The sequence below is a fragment of the Rhinolophus sinicus genome, chromosome 8, assembly GCF_057876585.1.
Source record: "Rhinolophus sinicus isolate RSI-liver-muscle chromosome 8, RSI-T2T, whole genome shotgun sequence".
Classification (NCBI taxonomy): Eukaryota; Metazoa; Chordata; class Mammalia; order Chiroptera; family Rhinolophidae; genus Rhinolophus; species Rhinolophus sinicus.
In genome coordinates, this window is record NC_142508.1 from 28,201,714 (window position 1) to 28,229,079 (window position 27,366).

The window sequence follows — 27,366 nt, forward strand, 5'->3', positions numbered from 1 at the left end:
ATGAAGATACAGAATCCTGAAATGACATTCTATCAACAATATTTGACACCTTATATACAAAATGTTAATGATAGCAGCAGAAACAGATTCAAAGAATGAAAGTCAAGTCAATAATTTTCACAGTAATTAAAAATTTGATAATTTATATAAATTAGGAGAACCCAAAATTTGGTCTTCCTCTAATTTTTATCTCTTCTGAAATCCATTTCCAGCAAGCTGAGGGAGACTTTTCCTTTTGTCTCTCTAAGGAAAATACACACAAATATTTTTTACATGCACTAATTCATATAAGATAAAGCACAATAGATTGACTATGAACAGTTTAATTTTATAAAGCCATCGTTGCAGCACATCAGGCATCAAATATACAATTTTTATTATTGTTTTAAACGTAATATTTTTTCTCTGAGATATTTCACAATTATACCCTAGCTAAGTTAATAATATAATGAAGAATCTAAAATACCACTTGCCAAATGCCATAATTTTGCCTAATATTATTTCAGGTTCTAAAATATAATGTTTAATAAACTATTTTATTGAATCATTAATTTTTATTTTAATATTGACACATTAAAAAAAATGCCTCTCTACATATCCCCTAAATATGGTCCGTAGCAACCATTATCTACTGCATGTTAGCACAGGGAATCGCATCAACAGCCTTAAACACTTTTATTATGAATGTCTTTCATTTCTCTAAAGTAGGTCTTTTTTTAAAGGGAGAAAACAGGATCTAACTCTTGTTTGCTCTTTAAACTTTTATTGTTTTAGCATTTTATACAGGGAGCAAGCATTAGCGTACTCAGGAGAACTGCTGAAGTAAAAGGCCTCAAGCTACCCTCTGCCTGGCTGATGGGATAAATCAGGGCTATAAAAACTTTTGTCTGATTGCTCACTTTCCTTGTTTTAGAGTACTGCTACTCTCGAGAGCATATATTCATGTTCTCTGACTTCGAGTTTTATTACTTCTTTGTATTATTTAATACATCTAAAGACACTTCCAAAAGACAAATTTTTCCATTTTGAAAAAGTAATGGTTTGGAACCTGATAAAACACATTAACTTTCAGTGTGTTTTGGGCAAAGCGACAGAGTGAAAGTGCTAGAAATCAATTAAGCACGTTCTTAAAGACATTCACATGTCAACAGAGTAAGATGTTTAAAAAGTCAACAAAAATAGTATTCTGGTGTGAAAGGCCAAATGAAGATAGGCCCATATAAAGACCACATTTCTCTTTCAGATCTTTGACTAGATACTTAATGCAAAAATAGGGGAAGAAAACAGAAAAATTAGAGAAAGTCATATGCTTACCTCAATAACTTGAAATTAGAAGTATATGATGTTTAACTTTAGGAAGTACATACAGACATAGTTATAACTCATCCTAACAACTGAATGGTATATACACTTAATTATTCACATTCTATTTTGTCCCCCGAAGTTTAGGTTCTACCAGGATCAGTACTTTTTAGTACACAAGAAACTGATATGCTTGGTCTGTTGAATAAGGCCACGCATTTTTAAAGTGTCACACATACTTCTGAAATCCACAATGTATCAATTTTTAATACATCCACTCTCTCAGCTCCATTAAAAAGATGGTAGGGAAAAGATTTTAGAGTAATTAATGATATAGTTAGCTGCTAAATATTAATAGGAATCGTAGTCTTGCATAAAATATAACATATAAATGTTGCCAATACAGACGCACCAGTAATTAAAGTTGAATATGTAATTACACTGATTTATAAGACAGGCAAAAAGTTACACTTTACTAGCTTCTATGTAAACTGTGGGTAACAGTTAAACTTTGCATTTTATGGTTTGTAAAAACAGTCAATATCTTGACTACAGTTCATAAATGGTTTAGAGACATGTAATAGTAGTAAAAATTATGACAACTTATGCCATCATGACCATTCTAACTGCACCATACAAACCAAACCATGATAATGACCCATAAGAAGTAGACTCATCTTAGATGCTGTTTTACACCCAAGAGAATGTTAGCAGTACTAAGAATTTGTAGAGGACCGCTAGTACAATAAGTATAGGACGTTGGAGAGAATCTAAAAGATGTCTTAAAACTGATTTTGGTACTTTTTCGTATCATGAAGATGGTGCAATTTACCTCCACTTAAACTTGTAGTTTTCACTTACACCTCCTTCAGAACTTCAGAAGAATACCACCTTTAGAGGCCAGGAATTAGGGCTGTCCCCTGCATGGAGTCTGACACCCCCACTTACATGTGCGGCTGAGGTGAGCAGCCTGGGCTGCTGTTCCCGTTGCTATCGATGTGGTCCAGGGAGCCGTTGAGGTCTTCATGGACAGCCTGCAGGAGGCCGCTGGAGGCGTTGTTGATCAATCCTGGATTACTGAGCAGAGGCAAGCTGCTCTCCGCCAAGGCCGCCTGGGGAGACAGAGGGGCAGGAGACAACTTCTGAAACACCCTTGAAAGCAATTTTTAAAACATGTATCTCCTTTTCATGGGTTAGAATCATGATGCAGATATTTTAGGAGCATTTAAAGGAAATCGATGGGAAGGGTAAAATTCCTAATTGGCAACTTGTGGCAGAGATACCAAGGAAATGAAGTGTGATGTGAAAATATAAATGACAGTGATCGCAGAAAACATGGTCACAGTTTCAGTCTGCCACATAATGAAATGGTGTACCCTCTTGCATGTACTGAGAACCTTCAAGATAATATAAGCAGTTGCTCTGCTTTTTAAAAATGACCAGAACTTAACTCAAAATAAAGAAGTCCTGACATTTGCCTCCTCTGCATAAAAATTATATATTATAATTAAACTTTAAAGTTTTTGCCACAAGCACCATGTTCCCCAACACTATGATGTGAAATCATTTATGACAGCCTGGATAAATATTAATGCATAGCCACATGCATTTGCAAAAGCCTCTATCAATCTAGCATTTGCAGGAAAACCGAGTGTTCCAGACTTAGCCACAGGGTGTCCTTCTTGCTTCTTCACATCAAAAGTATCTTGAATTAGAACCAGTGCTCTCTACAGTACTAGGTACTACAACTTAGATGATAAACCAACTATTAAGAACAATCACAATCCCAGCTTAAGACAAAGCCAAGACAAAAATTAAAAAAAACAAAGCACTCAAATACAAGAATAACGAATGGAAAGGTGCATTCGGTGACATTACCTGCAAACTGGCATTAAGAGCTGCTCCATAGCCTAAACTGGTAGGTATATTTTTTACTAAGGTTGGGCTTCTGCAAGAAAAAAATATAAAGGTGATGTATAAGTCAAAATAGAAAATAGGTGGATATCAATAATCCTAGCTAAAGAGATATGTTCTGACTTGTTACCTCACACTACTAGTCCAGAGTGGACATATCTAAGGCCGTAGAAATAAGGTGCTAGAGTTCAAACAAATAATTCTCTATATAGTCTCTCTCTATATATCGACTTGGTCCATGATTATAAAGAATAAAACCTTAGACTATTGTGTGCAGGCAAAGTGAGGCATGACCTGTCTATAACTACGTGAAGGTTTTATTTCCATGAAGAACAGCATTCATACAAAATTTTAAAAGTGTAAATATACAACACAATTACCAATTTGATGCAATCAGGAAATAATTAATGGTTAATTTCTAGAACACTATGAATTAACATAACAAATTACCATAGTTAATTAAATGACAATGTAATGGATTAACTATTTCTTGAATGCAGAAATTAGCACATTCTTGACTACAGAAATCGAAAGTGAAGGGCCAATAGCAGATAAAACACATTAAAGTCATGTCTTCACAGAGACAGTAGTGGGGGGAGCAGGAAAGGGCTACACAGAGTTAATTTATGAGGCACAAAACATGTTCTACTATAGTTCTGACTTATGTATTGCGGTCTTCTTCTCTAGAAAAAAAATATATTCATTTCAAACTTCCCAGGCAGTAATTTTCTCACACTACCCTCTCTGATTGTCTTAGCACTGAATAGATATGGGGGGAAAAGCAGGGCGGGGCCAGGTAATAAAGTTTGGTCTGGAAAATTAAGAATACTTGGAAAACAAAATCACTATTTTTAAATAAAATCTTCTCATAAATTCTTCATGTAAGGGTTCTTTCAGGAATACCAGTATCTGCAACATGAGCTTTATTTTCAAACAGCCTTTTGTGCTCTGGGAGAGGTTACAGTGCTGCCTACAAACAGGAAGGTGTCTCCCTCTAGAAAGCATGTCCCATCCTGAAACACAATTTTTTTTGATACTAACAGAATGCTGAACTGGTGAAAACAGTAACAGAAAGAGTGTTGTGATTATTTTTATGGAAAATATTGGTAGGATGCTGTTGATTTGTGCCACTTACGCCTAGATTCAAAAAGCAGCTCCCCGCAAAGGGACTGTTAACATCCCATTAGTTAATTATCTGCACCCCCATTCGCAACTTAGTGTTTGCTTTTCTGGAGGATGCAGGATTACAAAACTATCCCAGGCATACCCTGTTATCTTTTGTGACCTTCGCTTCTGGTATTCTACTTCATCCACAGTCCACACTGCTCCTTTAACATTTTCTACTCGAACAAAACACTTGTGCAGGCTGAGATTATGACGTACTGCATTCTAAATCAGACACAAGAGAGGGGAAAGGCAGCAAAAATCATACTGCTTAATAAGGCAGCCAAACACACTACATTATTGATCTTACTTAATCAGAGAGAGAAATCTTAACATGTTTAAGTATTAAAATCAAAATATGGCATATTATAAACCCCAAACTTACAAATTACTGGAATCTGTAGTTTGAACTTTGTGATAAGAGAACCTTCCAAGCTATTTTAATAATAGCTGTGTCAAAACCTTCCTTTCATTGAACTGGTCTAAATTGCAATATCTGTACAAATTACAGCATCTTTGAAAATGCCAGAACAATTAGGTCAGCTCTGTCGTGTCCCTGATCCAGCACTCAGGGATGGTTGAAATGTCCAAAGGAACCAGACCTGCTTGAGGTATTAAAATGCTAAAAAGGCTACAGTGACAAGTGTTAATTTTGCACAAAGCTTTATGCAAATAAGCTCAAAGGCATTCTTTTCATCCCTATAATAATGAAATGACAGAGTTTGTTTATTCTGTATTATTAGATGACATATGCAAGTTACAGTGTAAGGTTCTGCCTGCACAATAAGACAGCTTAGATTTTTATTTTTAATTCCCAATAAAATTTTTGTAAATGTTAAACTCAATTGAAAGTCGTTGGTAGAACCCGAGAGTACATTTTCTTCTCATAATGATTAGGCAAACAGATGTTGTTGGCAGCTTTGTTTTGAGTAATTACTCAAAATTAACATTTTTTGAATCAAATTAAGTGATTCCTAAAATTTTAACTATAATAAATATACAGTAGACAACATAATTTACCTTGAGTATTTTCCATAAATCAAATCATAAATCTAAGCAAATATTTCCTCCTGTCAAGATACACTGGCATATAGCTATCAAGTACTCAGAAATGACCTAATTTTTATTTTAGAATATAAAACAAAGTAATTTTGATGAAGATTTCTTTCTATTTGCACAAAGACAAGCTTCTGGCTTGCTTTAAGAGAAGAATTCTTAAAAAAAAAAAAAAAAAAAAAAGCATAAGCAGATCTAGCATCTGACCTGAAATCCAAGGATTTGATTGATCTTAATGCCCATGGCTCTGAATATGATAATTTTAATATTAATGAGCAAATGAGCAGTTTTATTATGCATGCGATATAGTTAGAACTAATAAGCTGTTCAGAATGAGTTTTGCTGGATCCCCGAGCTGTGGAGATGAGACCAAGCTAAGATATTAAATCACCTTTCATTTCTTTTAAATTTTCTTTCAGTAAATCAAATGACAGACATTCACTACATTCTCTAATGAGTAACAAAAGAAAATGTAAACCTTCAACATAAATATTACTTACTGAAAAACCTCCAAAACACATATTCCACAGATTATCAGTGACATTTTCATCATATAAAATCCATACCAAGTAACTGTGCATAAATAAAACAATTACATTCATTTACAGTACCACATACTGTAGCAACTAATAACATCTAAACATTTAGTAAATTAAAAGCATTGTAGGCCTCACACCCATGAGTCTGTAATGGCTTGCCACATTAATTTACATTTTAAATCCAAATTAATTCGGGTTAGCATATCTCCCAGCCTAAAATTCTCCGCATGCTGATGGGTGCTTTGCTGCTCCTATTCTTCTCAGCTACAAACATCCCCCTTTGTACCAAATGGCTTGTGGCTAATTGATGTTTCTGACTGCTTTTGGAAATGAAAATAAAACAGTTCACTTAGTCTGTGCTGAGTGCTCTTATCTTTCCAGACGTTGCTCTTTTCCAAAAATAGATGCACAGAACTAACACTTTTTTTTTAGCTCCTCATAGGACCCAGACAATGAAGTTGTTTGGACAGGGATATAGATGAACCCTTTTGTCTAAGTAAATAAACTGCATTTACGTTCTGACAGGATAATATTCACTTTACTTTCTTTTAGTTCCAGCTGAGTAGCCATGGCCCTCACTCCCGTGGCAGCTTCAGTCTGTACGATGAGGTATGATGTGTACAAAAGGCGCAGACCAAGACAAAACCTACAGCCTCCATTTGTTGCACAAGCCAAACAGACATTTTTCAAACTAATTAGCCAATAATATGCAAGAGAAAAAGTAATATCGTGCGACTAACAAAGGTGTTGATGATTGAGTGCTCACACTGTAATTAGTGTGTCAGGCCCTCCTTTCTCTGCCAAGCCTCAGCTATTAATTGCACCAAATTAGAAAACTATATCAGAGGCAAAATTATTCTTTCACTTGTCATTTTGAGAGAGGGAATTCATTCCATTCAAGAGGCAGGTTAAAAAGAGGGGACGCAGATACTAATCTGCTTATGTCACGTAAATAAATGTTCCTTGTGCTATCTGTAAGGAACTGTGCGAGGCATCTTAAAACTGCTGGGAAAGTACTCACCTTCCAAGTTGCTGCATTACGCCTGAAGTAAGCAAATGTCCGGGTAAACCAGCTGTAAATTTCATTAAGTGTTAACTGCCTGTCAGATGACTCCATGATAGCCTGCGATGAGACAAGATACAGAGTGACATAAAATAATGGTTTACTAACTAGACTAGATGATGCCTTCTCATCTAATCCTCACTTTAAACATTAATGAATTTTAATTTAATCAGGCAAAGTTAATTTTCCTTCTACTTACCTGCCTTATGAGAGTTGCATAAGTGAATGGAGGTCTGACATCTGCATTTTTATAAAATTCGTAGTTTGGGGCAATCTCTACAAAAATAAAAACGAGGTGTTAATTCTACTAATAATTCACATTCTACATAATTGATTTTTCATATTTTCCCCTAGTATTGGTGAAGTGATTCAGTGAGAAAGCCACTGACTAGTGAAAGCACAAAGCATGACAGTGGAATTGAATTATATGGAAAAGGCCATTTCTGACGTGAAGTGCAAATGAAGCGTCCCTGGTTGTTTGCAGGACTTTCAGAACATGTGACCAGCTGGCCTGAGGATTTTTCCAACAGCCAGGTCCTCTTAAACCAATGATTCAGGCATGTTCTTACATGGATTTTTTCCTCCCTGCCATAATTTCGCTTTTCTCATCTAATACTTCTTAAAAGAACCACAGGTTCGTCTCTCGGTACCTGTGGCCCTCTAACAAAGGAAACAAAACACTCACAAGTGCCCATGTTGAAAATAACTTCACTTTTGGTAGAATGGGGCTCTGGGTGAACAACAGTTACAGTGTGTGACTGGGATTACCCAATTGCCCGGGCGTGGGTGGGGGTCGGGGGAGAAGGGAGAAGGGTGCCAAAGAGAGAGGAAGTAAATTTGGATCCCATGCAAACTTCGTCTCTCATTGCATCTCAGGCAAAGTGGCGGGTAGGCATTAGGGGCTGTCTAGGGTTCCACTTAGGCAGTACCCGCACTGCCTGGCAGAAAGCAGCGTGCTTCTGACGTCCTTTTAAAGGCTCTTAGTACATAGCGTTCTTCACAGGTGCTGTATCGCTATAGTCTTCCCATGGAGATCAAAAGATCTTGTTGAATCCAGGTGATCATGTGGGCTCTCCAGATAACACATCTTGCACTGTCTCTACTGGGGAGAGCTTTCCTCCCTGAACAACCATTCCGAACAGCTCATCACCACGTGCTTAGGGAATCGCCCCATCCGCATTTACCAGGAATGAAACAATTACCACTCCGTAAATCAAGACTCGGGAATGGCTCCTGTAAGTTGTTCCAGCTCCAGCTTTCCTCTCCCAAAGTAAAAGAGCTCTACTGAGCGTTCATATCCTACCTGATGACATGGGAATGTTGTATTTGTCTGAATGCCGCCTTCGTATGGCTCCCACATTGGGCACACTGGCTGGGGTGATTACTGAGGCTCCCTGGGTAAGCGGGGTGACTGGGGCCGTTGGTGTGGTAGGGGTTTGAGGTAAGCTCTGTGGGGATGTCTCCAACATGTTCTTCGACATGGTGACACTAGACACCAGATTTAGCTGCAAAGGCCCAAGAGAAGGGCAGGAAAAAGGTAGAGACAAGAGAAAAAGACTTAAAAAGGTTTGACAAATGAGAGTGGAGTCACTTCTACAGCTGTGTTGCCACTAATAAGCTGCAAAAGGAAGCAGCCAATCTCAGCTAATTACAGGATGAAATTGTATCATAAGAACTCTAATTAGACGATGCTGTTAGAGGTTATCTAATAATCTACAGCAATGTTACTTAGGACTAACTCCTTCTTGTCCTACCAGACTTCAGCGGGACTGTATTTCCTTAAATACAAGCCCACTGCTGAATATTGACTGCCCCTGTGGTTAAACAGGTGTAGCCCCCTGAAGCAACAATAACCACGCAATAACGAAGGATGCAATATTTTCAACCAACAGGACTTAAAGTAAGTTGCTATTCTGTTGCTGCCAGAATTTTTTTCCATAGTCCCAAATCTCAGCTGAGAGGCTCCAGCCAGCTGGAAAATTTTACACTGACCTTTAGTCTCCTTGCTAATTTGGTGGAATGGTAATGACATTACTACATATTCAAACAAAATTGTCTTAATTGCAAATTAGCCAGAGGAGGCTGAAAATTTTCAAATTAAATCTGATTGGAGATGGAGAGAGGGAAATGGAATTTCCTCACTAACAATCATTTGTGGCATGTGTTAACAAATATAATGAAATGTCAAGTTTGCCAATTCCTCTGGAAGTATCATTTTCAATTTATGATTACAGTGTCACTTAATGCTGATGTACCCTGGAAAGTGGGTGTCAGGGTAGAAAAAAGGAAAAAGGTGAGAATGTGTGCAAGCTGTTTACCAGTATGCCCTTCATTACTCCCCTCAGAAAGGCCCTGCTCGTCATTATCAGAAAACTTATCTCACCTCTGTCATATTTACCACACATCTTTTGTCATAAATAGCATCCAATTAGCAAAATTGTTACGCAGGGCAGCACATAAAAAGATTTCTGCCACATATTTAAATGGTATGCATAAGAGATGTGATCTATGGACCTCTCATTTTGTATAGCAATCTATACAACAAGCAAGAAAACTAGTTTTAATTGTTCGCTTCTATAGGAAGTAACTGCCGAGTGGCTAAATAGAGAATATTCAGCTTTTGTATATAATTTAGGAACACCTGCTTTTTCAAATCCCAAATACACTTCTTAAGATAAACCTTTTTTTAATGGGGAGAAAATGATGTGTACAGCATTGATTGATCTTTCTTTGTGGATTTGTTTTACACATTTAGTCAGTAGAGAGATTTGTTAGGGAAACAAAAATTAACATATGCCAGCTAATTGTTCTTTCTTGGGCAGCAGCCAGAAGAAGCACATGAGCAGTCTAATAATAACGACTGGCACCCTGAAGGCATCCCCAAGTGCATCTGTTCCCAATAAACCACAAACTGTTACTCTGTTCGCACTCTAAGCCAGCAGCCAGGGCTGGGAATTCTTTGTTACGTACATAAATAAAAGCCGAGATAATGCTACTAAATGCTGTATTTAATACGTTTACAAAGCCATTGGTGTAAGCTTGCCCAGGATGCACAGAAGCACCTCTGCACAGCCTGAGAAATGCAGGAAGACGCACGTGCATCTGTGTGTGCGATGCTGCAGATGATTTTTTAAAAAGATCAACAGCAGGATGGATAACCAGTAACATCATATTTAGACCACATCATCAGCATTGCATAGCTGTATGTTAAAATTATAAAAAGAAAAGACAAATCACTTCCCCATACTTACACACACACACACACACACACACAGACACACATACACACAAAACCACTCAGCCGACTGGTTAGAAATTCACTTTCTGAAATTGTAAACCAGAATTAAATGGCACATTCAGAAGCCAAAAAAAGGCCAACATTGCAAATCAATGAAAGATCTGTCCTGACTACTTGACAGGACACTGAATGTATGGTGAACACGGAAAAAGTTTTCAAAACAGGAGATACACATCTTTCTCTACACAAACTACCCATGTTTACAATGTTACGGTAACTTATTCCGCTAGCCTGCAATAATAAACATCCCGTATTTGTGGGTGTGCAATCACAAACGGGTAAAATAGAATTTATTATTAACTAAAGGGAAGCATGTAAAAGCCAGATGAACACTTAGCCACATCGGCTCATCTGAATATAGTCAAGGTTGGGTGAAACTCATTATTCAGGACTCGCAGCCTCGATAACTTTGATTTTCATCCATCCATAGCATGGCCAAAAGGTACCGTTTAATGAAGTACCATTCAGAGAGTAAATGGGGTCATATAATAGACAGTGCGGTTGCAGCTTGTGTTCATGTACTGATAGCTGTTAAGGGTGCAGTGATGAACCAACAGAGCCCATTTCTCCCTGGTAATAAATTCATGCTATTAATATTTATCAAATGTGTGGGCCGTCTCCACTGAGCCACTGCACATGAGACCATAAATCTCTACTATCATATCAATTTTGAAGCTCCTTTTGCACAGTGTATAAATTTTAGGGTTTTTTGAGGGGTGTGAGAATTGACCACTCTTCTTTCAAACCAGTTTGAGGCCAGGAGTGCAGTTCCCCACTTCAGATAACGCCGGTTCCAAAGGGAACTTTAAACTGTGGTTTCATTTTAAATCGCTCATCTAAGATTCTGTATTAATTGCCCACCATCAAACGCAATTAGCAATTCTTTCATGTGTGGTTTATGTAATGTAATACTTCAATTACATTATTCATTCAGGTTCTGTTTTGGATTATAGGCTGAAAATTCTTTATTAGTGTAGATGTAACCATGCTGCTGGAGTTTTAAAAAATTTACTGATTGAATAATTAATTGGAAAAGAACAAGCTGCAGATTCCTGATGGATTTATGAGACAATTATTCTGGCTTGTGATTATCTACATTATTCTATAGAAGCAGTGAGAGAAAAAATCTTATTGATAAAAGTCATAAACACATGATCAAAAATAGTCTCAAAAGTTTATTTTTTTAATTAAATCTTAGACATTCTAGAGTTTTAAAAGTAACATGTCAGATTCAAGAAGATAGATACATTTTTCTTCCCATTAAAAATGTATTTATAGTATCCTACACTTAAATGTAGCACAAAGGGAAAACCCTAATATCTCGGAGGCAGTATGTTAGCAGTGTTTAAATATATTCTTTATGCAAAAATGTAAATTTTAAATAATATTAACCGATGAGTGATATCAGAGACACTAGGAGAAAACTCAGACAATGTGGTCTGTCTTTATCTCCTCCTCTGCAACAAAACCCAATGATTCTGTTTGTTTTCCTTAAAGAAATGGCAGGAGAGGCACAACTGGCATTCACTGATCATCAGGCTACACAGGGGACTTTCTAAAAAGTATCCCCACAAACTTTCATTAGATTAGTCACCGGGTGATTATCTAAGTTTCTGCGTAAACGTTAGCTGAGTGAGACAAAGTATATTTTCAACAGTCTGTGTGTCTGAGTGTATTTATTATCAGGTTGTGCTTCAATCTCATATGTTTTTGAGGGATACTGCACTTACTATTTTCTATAATCACCCATTTTCCTTTGCCATAAGCTCTCTAAATTAACACTATCTGTACTATCTGGTAAAATATATCAATATGTGAAATACACCTTTACTGAAATAACAACCAAAAGAGCAGGAAAAAATTGACTAAAAATACTATGACATTTTTGACAAAATATTAGATTAAAAAATCTATTTATATGTATCTTATGATCAATCTGAGGCCTTTTTGGCAAACCACATACCTTTCTGATTGGGATTTGTACTGTTACTGCTTTTCAGGTTGCTCAAAGTGGGTTTCCTTTAAGTATCTGCAAACCTATCACCGAAAGATTCTCTCTGGCTTCAGCCTCAAGGCGGTGATTTGTGCACTGATAGGTATAGTTTGTTTAGTGTCACCCATGGTGTAGATTGGATAGATTTTGTAAAAGATAGCATTACTCTAAAAGAAACATACAATTTGACAAGCGATTGCATTTTCCTTTCATTTTATTGCCATATTTTTCATCACACTCATTGTTTTCTAACTGTCACTAAATTGTTCATTTTCGTAGTCTGTTATGTGGGGAGAGCTATTTGCTGTTTATAAAGCAATCTGCACTTACGGGTTTGGGGGACGGTTTGGGCTCTGAGGGTCGCATGTGCAAGTGGGTCATCATTGCTTGAAGACGTTCACGTTCTTTAGAAAGCTGTTAAGAAAGCGTGAGATCAGAAGCATTTTCGAAATGACTGATACAGCCATTTTATTGCAGTGATACATCTTATCATTGAACTTGTCTCAGAGTAATGATTCCTGCATATAAAAGTCTGTGTCAGTAGGAACATCTGGGAGGAAATGCAACTTTAGCGATGGAGGGAGGGGAAAACTTTTATAGCTTTCCTTATGTTAAAAGGTCAGACAAAACAAATAACACTTCATCTTTTTGTCAATAAGAGAATTGAGGTCACAGTTGCCTCGACAGTAACAAGTTACTGAAACCATAAATTAGAAGGCCCATGGTATCTCTTTAAAGTCCTGTGGACACTGTTAGCCATGGACGAGTGCCAGCAGCTGTGAAGGGGTGAAGGGTTCTCTAAGCAGAGTGCCTGCCAGGACTGTCTACACACTTCATGCATCCCCACTGAGGTCCAGTTAGTGCCCCCTGCAATCTGCCATCATCAATCTAATTCAATAGAGTGACAGAGACCAGGCAGTGTGAAACGCTGAACTCTGCCACAGACTCGGCATCTACACTTGCACTGGGTCTCATTACAAGAGACGGACCTTACTGTTCCATCAGTCAGACACAGCACACACAAAACTAAGGCATAATTGGTCACACTGCAGACTGTATCACCATCAGCTGGATTCTTATGTTTGACTCTACCTTTTACACATGGTAAACAGGTTTACAAAAAGCTTTTTAAACACTTCAGTAATGACGCTTTTTATTTTACAAGTCAAAATAAAATATTTTTAGCAGCTCTCTGGTAAAAAGCTACAACTTGATAGATTTAAAACAATTCAAGATGTAGTAAAGTGTGAAGAAAAATAAATATGTTTAAATGAAACAAAGTATTGGTTTGATTGAGAAAAAAAATAACCTTTAAGATGAAATATTATAGAAAGCCTTAAAGGTTTAATAAGAACATAAAAAGAATGTTATACCAATGATATGTATGGTGACATAATTGTTTTCTGATCAGTTTTATGAGTGCTATTTATTTTTGGCCAAATTCTGTTTCAATATTAACTGAAATGTTTTTTAACTTAAAATTAGCAGCATTTGATACATGTACTACAGTCTGTGATATTATAAATGATTGGCCATTACTCCAGTAAAGACAAGTCTTAAAATTTTTTTTAAGTTCTTTAATTAAAAATACACCAGAGGTAGAAAAGAAAAAAATGGATTTCTCAGGGTATTATATTACAGGCATGCTGCTGTAAAGACTTATTGCTATACTATGCAATCTAATGGGAAAAAAATCAAAATTAGCTCATGTAGAAACTGTCTTTGCGATAAAAATCATATCCAGTTGGGGGGTCTGGTGTAACCTCTATTAGGGTAATGTCAGATTTGACTCTTTTGGGATATCCAAATGCATATGATGTAGTCTAAAGGTTATATAAGTCTATGTGATAAGTACATTAAACTACAATAATCCACTCCTACTTATCAATGATTGCTGGCATTACAAACAATCTAAAATTCCATGTCTTTCTATTAGGGATGGTGTTAAAAGACCCAGGACCCGTCCGGTCCCCAGGTTGACCCACCAGAACCTGAGAAAGGAGTCCGTTAGGTGAGCATGTGACAAACCTGTATTTCTAACTGTTGCACCACCTGCATTTGCACGCGGCACTGGGCAGTGCTTCGGTCATCCAGCGCATGCTCGTTGTTAAGGTGCCTGAACAAACACAAAACAGAGCGTTACTCAATGTCTGTCGCAGTGGTGCGCGCTCCCCTTCAAGGCGCCACCCTGAAGCCACGTTTGCCTTCACAGTGGGAAAAAGGAACACCTTGAAACTGTACAGCAAAAAGTTAAATATGCTTACGTGTTTAGTAAGATTATTTATGTAGTGCAAAGAGACCCTTCTGATCGCAGGAAATGTCATTGTCTCTAAGCTTCCCAGTTATTACCAAAAAAAAAATATTTTCCCCAAACCATTTATAGAATAATAGAAATCAGTAGATGTATTTCATATTCTCATGTCATTTTTTAAAGGGCACCTTATAAATATATGAACCAAAAGTAATTCTAAAGAGAACAAAGGCAATTCTCTATTTCATTTCTGTTAAAACAGTTTGTGGTTCCTATGATGTTATTTAGTGAGCGATCTCCTATTTCACTAGGATATGCTGTGAGTTATGTAAAGGTGGCAAATTGTCATCCCATGGAGACATCAATGCTTATGAAGAATGATCACTTGCTGTTACTAATAAATAAAGTACATTAAACATCCTGATCCTCAGAAGCAAAAGATTGACATGCACATCTAGTGTCCTATTTGGGAGACACCTATCCTAATCTTATATAAAAGTGGTGAACGGTTAGACATTCTGATTATCATACTCTGATCTCCATTATGTATTAGTCGATTATTATTATTTGTTATTATTACATAGTGTTTAAAAAGATCTCTTTAATGAGTGATATGGTAATACACCAAAAGTAATTTAGTACAGCAGCATCTCCAATGAACATGAAAATATCCAATAATTTGTGCTTTGTAATTTATAATTTATTTGCTGCCTCCTAAAATTAAAAAAATAATAAAATAATTCAATATCCTTTGGTGTGTCTATTTCACCAATGGGCAAACTAAGGCAGCAATCTAAGAGATGTTCTTATCAATGTATATAAGTGAAATATTGAACAGAATATTCATAAAATTAAATAAAAAATTTACGTATTTATCCTTTTGGGCCCAAGTATCATTTAGAATGATATAATAGCCTAAAAGGTTTAGTATAGCCTTAAGTATACAGAACTCAACAAATATGTTTTTGTGACCATTCAAATTATTTACCTATATTTCTTAAAATTAATGGTGAAGCAGAGAAAACTATATAAACAGACATAAATGTAACACATGTGAAGAAGAACTAAAATGATGTCTCTGAGAAAGAGCTAATTTTTAAATAAGTAGTTTTATTTGTTAGTAGATCTAGGGTCAGCAATCAGAAACCTTTGTTCCGTCTGCCCCTGCCTGGGAAAAATTATGTCAGTCCGTTGTAATACCTCCTCACTGATCATAACAACAAAACCTCCACGCATCTTGGCACAGTTGTCATTCCTGGCTGAAAGGAAACTGTGGACTAAAGGAGCAAGGTGGATCAGATTTGAGGTGTGAGGTTAAAGTGCAGGAGACGCACTTCCACTGTCCTGCCTGCCCTATGCTCATGCCGTTGGTTCAGTTCTGCTAGGAATCGAACTGGAATGAGAACTAAAATTCATCACATTTTCTAGAAAGGAGGCATGAAATGTTAGAGTAAACCAGAAGTTAGCTTATGACGTAAAGTGTCACTGATTCCTAATTAATGGGACATTTAAAATTGTTTTTCAGGATTTTCCCCCCCAAATTGTAATGAGCAATGAGACAATTTTCTATCAGTACTATAATGGTAGTTGTATTCTTAAAGTTTAATATAGTTGTATTTTCTTAAGGTTTTTTCCACCATGGACTCTTGGGGAACACGCATATATTTATTCCACAATCAGTCTAAACGATGAATATTTTTAAAAATGCTTTAGCTACAATGCTTCAGCTATACACAAAGATGAGGGTGTAGATGGAGCAAGATAAGTAGAATACACAGCTTCGCAAGAAAATATATTCAGTATAACTTGTTTATTTTTGCATGAAATCACTTTTAAAAAAGGTTTTTTATACTTGTTTACTGCTTAGTGATAATCATTGTCCTACATTTAAAGAATCAAAAAAAGTACAAAATGTTTGCATTATACATTTGGGTCTTAGAGACCTATTCAATTTATCTATGCAGCTTTTATTAGAATAGAGACTGTAGACTACAATAATAGTCAATGAGGTTTTGTCTTGATTGAATTTTTCAGTGGAACACAAAAGAACCTTGCCATTAAAATAGTCCTTTATTCTCCTGTATGAAGGCGAAAGGTTTTTAAAGTGTTGTGATGTTCAGTAATGAGCCTCTATCTAAATTATCATTGGTGACAAACTCACAAAGCACTTTTCGAGGACACATAGTTATGAAATGCCAGAGCTGCCACTTTCTTTCCTGTAATTATAGGCTAGCTTGCAGCCCTTCAATGATCATTTATAGAACAGCCTCCAGTGGATTACTGAGAACTTGAAAAACACATACATACCTCTGCCACATCTCCCTTCTCCTTTCCTCACTATTGTTTACCAGTGATATGTAAAATAATAGTGCCTATTCATTCCCCCTACTTAATGATGCCAATCAAAGTACAGAAATAGTGTCGGATATAAATACAATGCAATAAGACTAAATAAATAGGCTGAATATTAACATTAAATTATGAATTTATGTATTTATGACTATTTTGTGCCCAAATTATTCTCTTTTATGTTTTTATAACTATCTCAGGTACTACATATTGCTGTTCAAAAATTCTCTATGATTTATAAAACAAGAATGAAATAATACTGAAAAATGAGAGGATTGGTGGGTTTTCTCAGTCAGTGCCTAATTGCTGTTTCAAAATGCATATGCAAAGGGACATTTCATTAATCATTTAATCATGTCCCTTGCAGGAAGTTGGAACTAATGTTGCAAATACCCTTTTCATATGAATGCTCCATAATACTATCTTATGCATTTGATATATTGCCTATGTCATAAATTATAGCTGTTTCAAAAGGCCCAAGTAGGGTTGTTATCCCTGAAGATGCTTGTTACAAAACCTTTATTAAGTTTCTTTTTTTTTACTTATTGGTAGTTCTATTTCACAGCTTCGTACTAGCCAACAATAATACTCTTTCTGATGGCAAAGGTCTGTAAATTACCCATGCAATCACTAACACCATTTCACAGGCCTGTTCTCCTTCCACTGTTCTGCTAACAAGGCGATTACACACAAATTACTGAATGTCTATGAAATATTTAAATGCATTCTACTCTACTATGCATTAATAAGAGCAAAGCAAGCTCTGGAATTCTGGTTAGCTTGAGTCCCTAATGTCCCCTAATGAGCCTCTTACCGAGACTGCAGTTCAAACAGAGAGGTGAAGAAAAAATGCAAAGGGTGCCTTCAGAAAGGCAGCACTGAGCAAACATTGTGTGAGCCAGTTCTAATTTATGGGTCACTTTATAGGTATATTGATTTTTGTTTTCAAAATGGAATAAATGATGTGGTCGACTGATGTTCTTTCAAAACTGCATTGAATCTGTGTGCTAGGTAGGTAGTGTGGACTAGAGAAAAACGTAAATAGGCAATCAAATTCTTTCTAAAAACAATTAAGAAAGCGTTTCAGAAAGACAAAAAGTAGGAAAGGATCCTTCCAATTTATTTAATGCACAATTGTCTTTAACGAAGCTTTTAAGGTTATGAATGCAAGTTGTAACTTCAATTATATCTACCCCAGATTAGCAACTCAATTTTAACCTCTAGATTTCTCAAATTCATTTAAAGTATATAGCATTTTATAAGCTAAAAGGGGATCAGATTTAAATCCAACTATGTCTGAGATCGTTTTAACAAAATGTTTCACTTGCATATCACTGGTGTTTGATTTATTTTGCATCAAGCTTTTTATGTTTAAACACTGACAGGAGTTTAAATACAAAATGTTAGCTGTCACTATTCATTTAGCTGATTATGTGAGATGCCTTAGTTTTGAGAGATGGGGGCACTGTCACCAAAAGAAACAATATTCTGACAAGTTCAGAGAATGCCTTCTTGAGGTCATAATTTTGTAGCCATGCTGACTAGTCAAAGACAAAGAAACAGACAATACACAGTAAGTAAAAACATAATTTTTAGAGTTGTCAGCAGCAAGAAAATAGACAACAAATTTCCATTGAATAAACTGTTTCCACCACCTTTTCTGTTGCTCTTTATACAGTGTCAAGCCTTAAAAAACGTAGCCTTGGTAAACAAACCTAATGCCTTTATCAGCAACTAATTACTCTAGACCGATACTTTTATGGATACTAATCATTCTACCGTTCTTGTTCTTCAAAGAGAGTGCGTCTGTCTGCATCTCAGACCATGTTTTGTTTGCTGGCATCAAGAACACTCGTCTGATAACGGGAAAGTTATATTGTAAACTTTTTGAGTTTAAGCTCCGCAAGTCAGGCCATCTACATGGAAGCCGATTTAGGTCCAGTGGAATGATAATTAATTTTGCAGCCAAACTGCACTAAAGTTTTGTCAGATGTTATTATACTTTGACATTTATAAGACAGTAATGAAGAAATAGGATTTAGGTTTTAGTGATCTAGTGAGACCTTCAATTAGTGGTCAGAAAAATGTTTAGCTTCTGTCAGCACCTACTTTACAGTAAAATTCAAAAATTTTCCTAAGCACCTTTTTAGCCTGAACTTTCTTCTTCATCTTTTATTTTTCTGCTTTCATCTTGGCTGTTACCAGTAACAGTTTCTAACTTAGCCTTAGGTTTTTTTAGTCAATAGAAAATCGTACTTTAATTGAATATTAAAGTATACATATATATATATATATATATATATATATATATATATATATATATACACACACATACATACGTATATGACTAAGAATATGTGTGTTATATGTAAACAACTGTCTTCTGGTGGCTTTTCATTTGGTGCTGGGCAAAAATAGAGAGCAATTCTACCAATTTGGGAATGTAATGTGATAAATGGAATTTGGCCCTCAATATATTTTATACATCCTTTGTTGTTTAATATTTGCAGGCTAAATAGTAATAATAGTAGTTTACTTTTATTTCAAACCAATGGATAGGTTGTCTGATACCAAAGTAAAGCTCAAGCTATACAATTAATTTCTAGTGAATTTTAGGAATAGAAACGCCACAACAGTATTTTCTCAAAACAACTTTTATAATATACTATAAAATTTCTGGTGAATAGATAAACAAGAAAACTGAGAGCTAAAAAATTTTTTTCACAGCTTTTTGACTTGTTTAACATTTTTGTTCCAAGACTCTCCATTCTCTCCACAAGTACAAAAGAAAATGAAAATCTTCTTTCTCAGAAAATGTATATTAGTGGTGATGCCTTCTTCATTTCACTTTTCACACAGTCACTAAGTAAACTTTTTTCTGAATAACTGAAATTAATTTAATAAAATTATTACTTTTCGTCTTCAAATTTCCCACACATTGTAAGAAAAAAGACAATACCAGTATGGAAATATGTCTGCTTAATATTTCGTTTCAGTACAGTATACCAGTATTAACTCTATTGACAGAAATTATCACAGGACTTTGAATCAGGAAATCTAAAGCATAGCATAACAAAAATGGACAAAAAGAAAGGCCTAAAAATCTACTGTCATTTGTTCTGTCATCCCTATAAAGTTAATGGGTTGGAAAAATGGTCAGTCTTTTGAACCAAAGTTGATATTTAATTGAAAGGAAATTATTTTTTAAGTGTAATTTTTGAGTTTTAAAAAAATACTAGCATGATTATGAAAAAGAACCATGGAGGGTAAATGAAGGTTCCTGTTCATCTATCTGCTTGTTACTAATGAAAGTACACCTAAGTATTTGAGGTGCCTAAGTATTTGAGGTGCCCCTTTGTAGGTGCTATAAAGGAAATCACATTGAAGGAAAGCTGTGTACATTTTTCTTAAAGATTTATTTTGAATTTTGTCAGAAAGAGCAACTTGAGGCAATAAAATATATAATGATTGGGTTAGTTCTATGGCTGAAGTTACCATACTGAAGGAAGAGTAGCAATGGTACTCTCAATAATCTTAATGATAAGGAATAATGTAACAGATTGATGAGGACTAACATATCCAAATGACGAAATATGAAATTAGGGGTTCAAAGAATTAATATCCATATATTCTGTCTTTGTTTTAACAAATGCTATTTTTCCTCGAGAGGAAAACTTTAGAAAAGTTACCTAACATTTTAAATGCTCTCTCTGCTTAGAACAGTTGAATAAGTTTCATACCCAACAAAATGGTAGTTTACAACTGTTTTGGTATAATAGGAGTACACAGTTTCATTTCAGGATGTTTAAAAAAACCTTAGTAATATAGAAAGTGAATTTTATTTTAATTGGTCGGGAACAAGAAAAGGTTAAAAAAAATCCTTGTGGAAGTCTTACTGTTAATTCAGTGATGAAGTTATTATGATGCCAAGTACTCGTGCCTTGTTGTGAAGGTGCTTTTGCTCTATACCCTGTAGTCTCCCATTTGTAAACACACCTTTTTGATGTTTCTGCCAACATCCTGGCAACAAAGCAGTGCAATTTCAAATGAGCTAATTAACTTAATTGTTGATGAAGCATGAAAGAGTTCATTCACCCTGTTAGCTGCTCCATGACAACATAAGAGCCTCAGCCTGTGAAGTTACTTATCTCCATAAACCTATCTGTAGCTCTGTGTTTATATCTCTTGTACACTGGAATTGAGCACGGAAAATGTTTCACGAAAGACACATATTCTCATTTGAAAAAGAACCTCTTAAGAATAAAAAAAAAAAAATGTCATTCTGTGAAGAAATTAAGGATACACCAAGTTTTGATTTTAAGATAGAGAAGCCATATAATCTATCATGCAAACATACAGCCATGTATGTTTCCTTAGGATTCCAAGGGCACCAAGTATCAACATGGATGAAATATAGTTATCTTAAAACTTTAGCTTCTATCAACCTTCATTTGTCTATTCTTGTTAAACATCCATTTTTAAATAGCATTATTTAAAATATGGAATATAAAGTCTGCAATTTAAAAAAGTAAACATATAAGATATGTCTGTTTCATATATATATATATATATATATATATATATATATATATATTATGACTCTTCACATGATTTTACTTCAAATTTTTATTGAAAACTTGAAATTTAAGTGAACCTTGCAAACATATCTCCCAATTTTTAATGACTCTCTTACAGTAGGCTAATATTTTTCAAACATTCAAAAACCTGTATTGAATGATGTGTACACATTCTCACGAAAAGGTAAAGAAGAGTTGACCTCCTTAGCCTGACCTTGCTGACACACTGGGTGGAGCACACAGAAAATTTAGAGTGGGCCTCACTATGGACCTTTACTTTCCTCCTTTAGCTTCCTTTGGTTTATTTACAACAACGTGCCTAAAACTCCAATATATTCCACTCCCTCCCCTAAAAAGAAGTTAAAAACCTACTTTAAAAACTGTCCAAAATCTTCACAAATGCTTTCACAGCCTGGCCATTTGCAAACTCCATGGCCATAGAGAGTGTGGGAGGCCCCAGGCTCCTCGTGTGACGAGCTGTAGCAAAAGAACATGGCATCAGATTCATCTCAAAAAGCCATAATCGTTGCAGGCTGCAAGCGCCTGTCAGGTTACGATCAGTGACAAACAGGTCAAAACAGGTCAATTCAGCTCAGAGCAGTCAGAAAAATTTAATCGTTCTATTGAATAGTTCAACTGCCAAGGCTAGATGATGTTCCAATTAGAGGAGAAATAGAGCCAAAGATGACTGTTAATAAAGGATGAAAACTAAGAGGACTGTATAATATCATATGCTAATCCTGCCATATGACCTTAATGTAACATTCACCTCTAAATAAAAAATATATATTCTTATGTGGTCAAGTGAAAAAAAGAAAACTATTTCTAAGAGAGTAATAAGATTTTTGAAATGCTCTCTTTAAAAGAAGACATGGACCTTCAGGATCATTTAAATTGTTTAATATATATATATATATACATATGTGAACTATATATATTAGTAACTATATATATTCATTTAAAAAATACTACTTTGGAACAGTGTTCATTAGCTATATCCTTCTATAATTATTACAGACTTTTGATAAGTGAGTATTATATCAGAGAGAAAGATCCTAGAGAAATTAACCAACTTCTGAAATATATAATCATCAAATTAATTTCAATTAAAACAACAGTGTGAAAGCATTCAGAGGCGTACCATTTTATAATAATGCAAACTAATAAGAAAAAATTTTCATGGTACTCAAATGAAAACTGGAAACATCACCAAATTGTAACATTCTATTTTAAACTGTGTTGTAATTAAATATCTTTGAAAAAAACTTGTTTATGAGAAAGAATTAGTTGCAGCTAGGCTGATATTCATATTATATACCAAAATATTATCATTCTACTACACTTAAATTTGAAGTTTAGAGATATGTATCATATGAGCCTCAGGCACTTTGTTAAGAAATCCTACACTATGGTTTCAGCCTTTAAAAACATATTTTTCATGTTGAGCAGTATTTTAGTTTATATATCTTACGTAAATTACTTTAAAGGACTTGATTAGATAACCATGTGTCTGAATAAATGGGATTAAATGGACAAAAGTACATGGGTGCTCCTCTTACAAAGGCAGTCTTCATGCAACTAAAATAAAACAGTGAGTTGAAAAACTATCTAACATTATGAACTCAGTGTTGGTAACTGAAATCAAATACTTTTTTATTTATGGATTTTTGAGGCAAATTTATTCAAAAAGTTACCACCATAAATTTTTTAGAAATAAATATTTTTATTAATTTAAATTTATAAATTCCATCATATTTATATATTCCATCATATATATTCTCTAATTTCTAAACACATGTGTGAAACATATATTAAGGGGAATATATATGCATCTTTATTTGAAACTGGCTAAGTAAAAAAATGGTAAAATGTTCTCATAGCATTCAGGTTAATCACAACATCTTAGTCATAAAATATATTGATACAATAAGTCCACATACACCTATGAAAAAATAACTTTCTTCAGGCAAATTCCCACTGTACCCATCAAACTGCTAGTATTTGAACTGCTTTTTGTAATGAAAAAATAATTTATACAATAAATAATCTAAAGGTTTCCATTTAATTCGCTGTTTTACACATTTTGCCTGTGAAGTGGAAATTTTAATTTTGACTTTTATCAATGGTGAAGGTAAAATTTTGTGATAGATCAATATAGAGTAAATCTCAGGAGATTTACCTGTCTCGCCTTGCACTGAGAACTGCAGACTGTCCATTCACTATGGAATGATGGGGTATCGGCGGTGACGCTTTGGAAGTGGTGGAGGAGGTAGTCGAGGAGGAGTTGTTGGTCGTGAGGTCCAGCCCTCCATGTTTGATGCCATTGTCTTCCATGCTGTGAACTCCGGTCACTTCTTTCCACAACTGCTGAATCTCAGCAGGACTTAAGCCAGCTATAAAATGAAAGAAAGCCCCACTAATATAACAAGGCAAAGTTCATGTAATGAGATTAGAGTTAGTACTGGATTGAGGCCAGTAATAAAAGTGATATTACCAGCATAATTAATATACAATAAGCCACTTTATACCATCAGCACCATTGCCTTTCTCTTGAAAATCATTTATTTGCTAAAAAGTACCAATTTGGAAATAATACTAGGAATAATAGTGTTCAGTAAAATATCAAGGATTAATAGAAAAATCCAGCAAGTTTCATCTGAAAATTAAACCATTCAACTTTCAACAGTAGATTTTACTTACTGCTAGTATTAAGTTTCATCAGTGAGGAAGTGAAAGAGAAATAGATTTGGAAATAAGACATATCAAGACAAATGAAAAGAAAAAAAGAAGTAAGGAAAGCAACAAAAATGTCAGGGAACTATAGTAAACATTCAACTCAAAACAAAACTTGATTTGACAACTATCTGGTTATTTTGGTATTTCTCAGAGAGGGAAATGAAACAATTAGATTTTCTTTTGAGGTCCTGAAAAACCCAATATGCTTAACTACATGGATCAATTAAGCAGATAATATCTAAACTTCTTCATTTTATGACTGATAGAATAAATCCACTACTTATTTAAAAAAACTCCCTGCTTCAGATTATGCAAATTTACCTGATTTATGAAGAATGAAAATAAAAAAGCTAGACACAATCCTTTAGCTTTTAACTATAACTTTCAAACAAGGAATTGAGAGACTATTGTTTACAGTATTTGACTTATAAAATAGTATTTATATGTGCCAATACTGTGTTTTCATATAGTCTTCATACATCTTGTGCTCTTTAATCCTCATTATAATCCAATGGAGCTGATATTTTTATTATTCAAAAAAGTATCCAAGGTCACAAATCTTATATGCAATAAAGCTGTGATTTAAATCCAGGCAGTCTGACTTGAATACCTTTATGTTAAAATATTGTATTGAAAATATGAAAATGACTGAATAAAGATATGCAGGGGAACTGCATCTGTAACTATAATTGCTGTCATTTATTGAGCATCTATCCTGGTGCTTTCCATTCACAATCTCAATTAACCTCACCTAAAGTTAGAAATCATTATATTTTACAGATGATGCTCCATGATGATTCCAATATGTAGATAATTTGGGGGGAAATTGTTAAAAGTCAACTATCACATTACTCAAGAGACAATGTTTTCACATCTACAATTTGCTTAGCTCTTTTCTATGGATGCAAAACTATGAATATGAAACAACTAGCCTATCAATTTTGTACAGTTTTGCACGTTGTGTGAGTTTGGAAGTAATGGTGATTTGCAAGAATTAACTTATTTTTCCAGCAGTAATATAACAAGTTCAGTATCGCCTGCACTGTGTTCTATGGAATGGTACACTTCTAAACACTGTCAGTCTACCAGATCTAGGCAGTCTGTGGTCTCTGCCTGGGACCCTTCTGACTCACGTTAGCATGTAGAACGGTTCCGAGATGTCTAGGAACAAAGAAAACGAGTCTCTTTTTATAACTCAGTGTTTTACAAATATATTTGAGGGGAAAAAATAACAACGAACCCTTTCAGCAATTACACTAATTCATTTTAGTCTTAAATACTAGACACAGGCCTAGGACCCATTAAGTGATCGCCAGCCCAGACCCCTCCCTTGGATTGTAGGCTGCCTATTTATAACCTTGACAGATTTCTCAAAGCTTCCAAGTTCAAACGAAGCTCCTATTTATACAGCCCCCCATGGCCCCAACTCACTTCTCTACTACGTTTCTTGTCTCTTTTTTATTCAACAGATACATAGTGCTTCTGACATGCCAGTCACTTTTCTGAGGGCTTCACATATGATAACTAATCTAACACCCCAACACATGATTGCTGCTGCTGTTGTTATTGTCCCCGTTTAGAGATGAGGACACTGAGGCACAGAGAAGTCGAGTAACTTGCCCTAGAGGTCATACACAGCAGAGGCCCCTCCCATTTTCAGGTCATCATTCACACATCCGCTTCCCTGGCCACCGTCTACAAGTTCAACTCCTCCCATGTCTTACCGGTGTTTTATTTCTTCCTATCCTTACATTAGAAGTTTTCTACTTAGTGCTTATCACTTTATATTTTACTCTATTTAATGTCTGTCTTCTACACTAACATGTAAGCTTTGTGTTGGCAGAGATTTTTGTCTGTTTTCTTCACTGTTTTCTCCCCAGTACCTGGGGAGTGCCTGCAGTGAGTGAAAGCTTAATGTGTGTTACTTAAAAGATCTGTTTAGCTGACCAGAACACTAGTGTGCTGGCCAGCATAATCTGGAAATCAGTGCACTAGACCACCATGGAGTAACAGTCAACTTAAAGCCTTAAGTGAAGATTATGCAATTCTCCTAATCATATATTTTAAGGATATATACATACTAGTGCTAAAAAGTTTCATAATGATCTAATTAAAAAATTCCATGACCACACAAAATTGAGAAACCCTATTTTACTTTTGGATGATGACTCGGGCTTGTTCTTCACTGCCAGTACTGCAAAACAGCATTAAAAGGTTAGTTTTTCCAGGAGTTGAATAAATGAAAAGATGAATTCCTAACCAAATTGCATATAATACCATAGATAAAGCAATTAAATAATTATTTAATCTTGTAGTCAGTTTGTGCAGTAACTACTGGGTGCCATACACTGTGCTAAGAATTAATTAAAATTTGATAATTCATATCTAGATTACATATCCTCGGGGCACATAGGTTTAAAAATTTCAATGGTTTTAATTATTGGTAAAAATTACATTAGCAGCTCTGTCACACTCAAAACTAAAAAAGTTCTTTCAATGCCCTTTCATTTTCTATGTCCAATAATTAGTTTTTAATATTAAATAAAAACATTTTATACATTATGATATAAGGTAAGTATACTGTGAATTTTTAATTAACTTCTTTACTAATACTCTGCTTATTTTCTAGGGTTGCTTACAGTTAAAAGTACTAAAAGCAAATTTTGGTAGAAGTATTTATAGCATCCATATATTTTATTGAACCAATTTGATATTCAGTAATTTGAATTATTGAAATATTAGCATGTAATTTTTACTTTTTGTATTAGGTTTTATATTTTGAAAAACTAGTATATACACATGGCCAAAATAATTAAATCACAGAGGAGGGTATACATTGCAAAATTAAATTTCCCTACCAGCCCTGACTTTGGGTGCCCAGTTCTCCACTCCAGAGGTAACCATTATTCCAGTTTCTGGGCTATCCTTCAGAGATCTATGTGTTCATATATAATGTGCCAAACCTAACATATTATTGATTTATATATGACCCGGGGCCTACTATAACCTATAGGTACAATGCCCATCTTTAAAATGTATGTTTAATGAGAGGTGCACCGAATATACATTTTGTCCAAATGCTGAATTACGGGGAATGAAAATTGCTGTTTGGCTGAAACTGAGA

At 35.1% G+C, this 27,366-nt stretch overlaps 1 protein-coding gene across 16 annotated transcripts in view; it reads right to left on the reverse strand.

Annotated features, from left to right (window-relative positions):
- The window catches only part of FOXP2 (forkhead box P2), a 612,246-nt gene that overhangs the window by 34,132 nt on the left and 550,748 nt on the right, over positions 1–27,366 (reverse strand). For all 16 annotated transcript variants that reach the window (XM_074315705.2, XM_088799972.1, XM_074315704.2 and 13 more), the window contains 10 exons: positions 23,686–23,899; positions 21,879–21,983; positions 14,358–14,445; positions 12,660–12,743; positions 8,342–8,543; positions 7,238–7,314; positions 6,997–7,098; positions 4,484–4,605; positions 3,181–3,250; positions 2,251–2,414 (listed from right to left, as the gene is read on the reverse strand). In XM_074315705.2, coding sequence (XP_074171806.1) covers positions 2,251–2,414; positions 3,181–3,250; positions 4,484–4,605; positions 6,997–7,098; positions 7,238–7,314; positions 8,342–8,543; positions 12,660–12,743; positions 14,358–14,445; positions 21,879–21,983; positions 23,686–23,899 — 1,228 coding nt within the window. The remainder of the gene's footprint in view (positions 1–2,250; positions 2,415–3,180; positions 3,251–4,483; positions 4,606–6,996; positions 7,099–7,237; positions 7,315–8,341; positions 8,544–12,659; positions 12,744–14,357; positions 14,446–21,878; positions 21,984–23,685; positions 23,900–27,366) is intronic.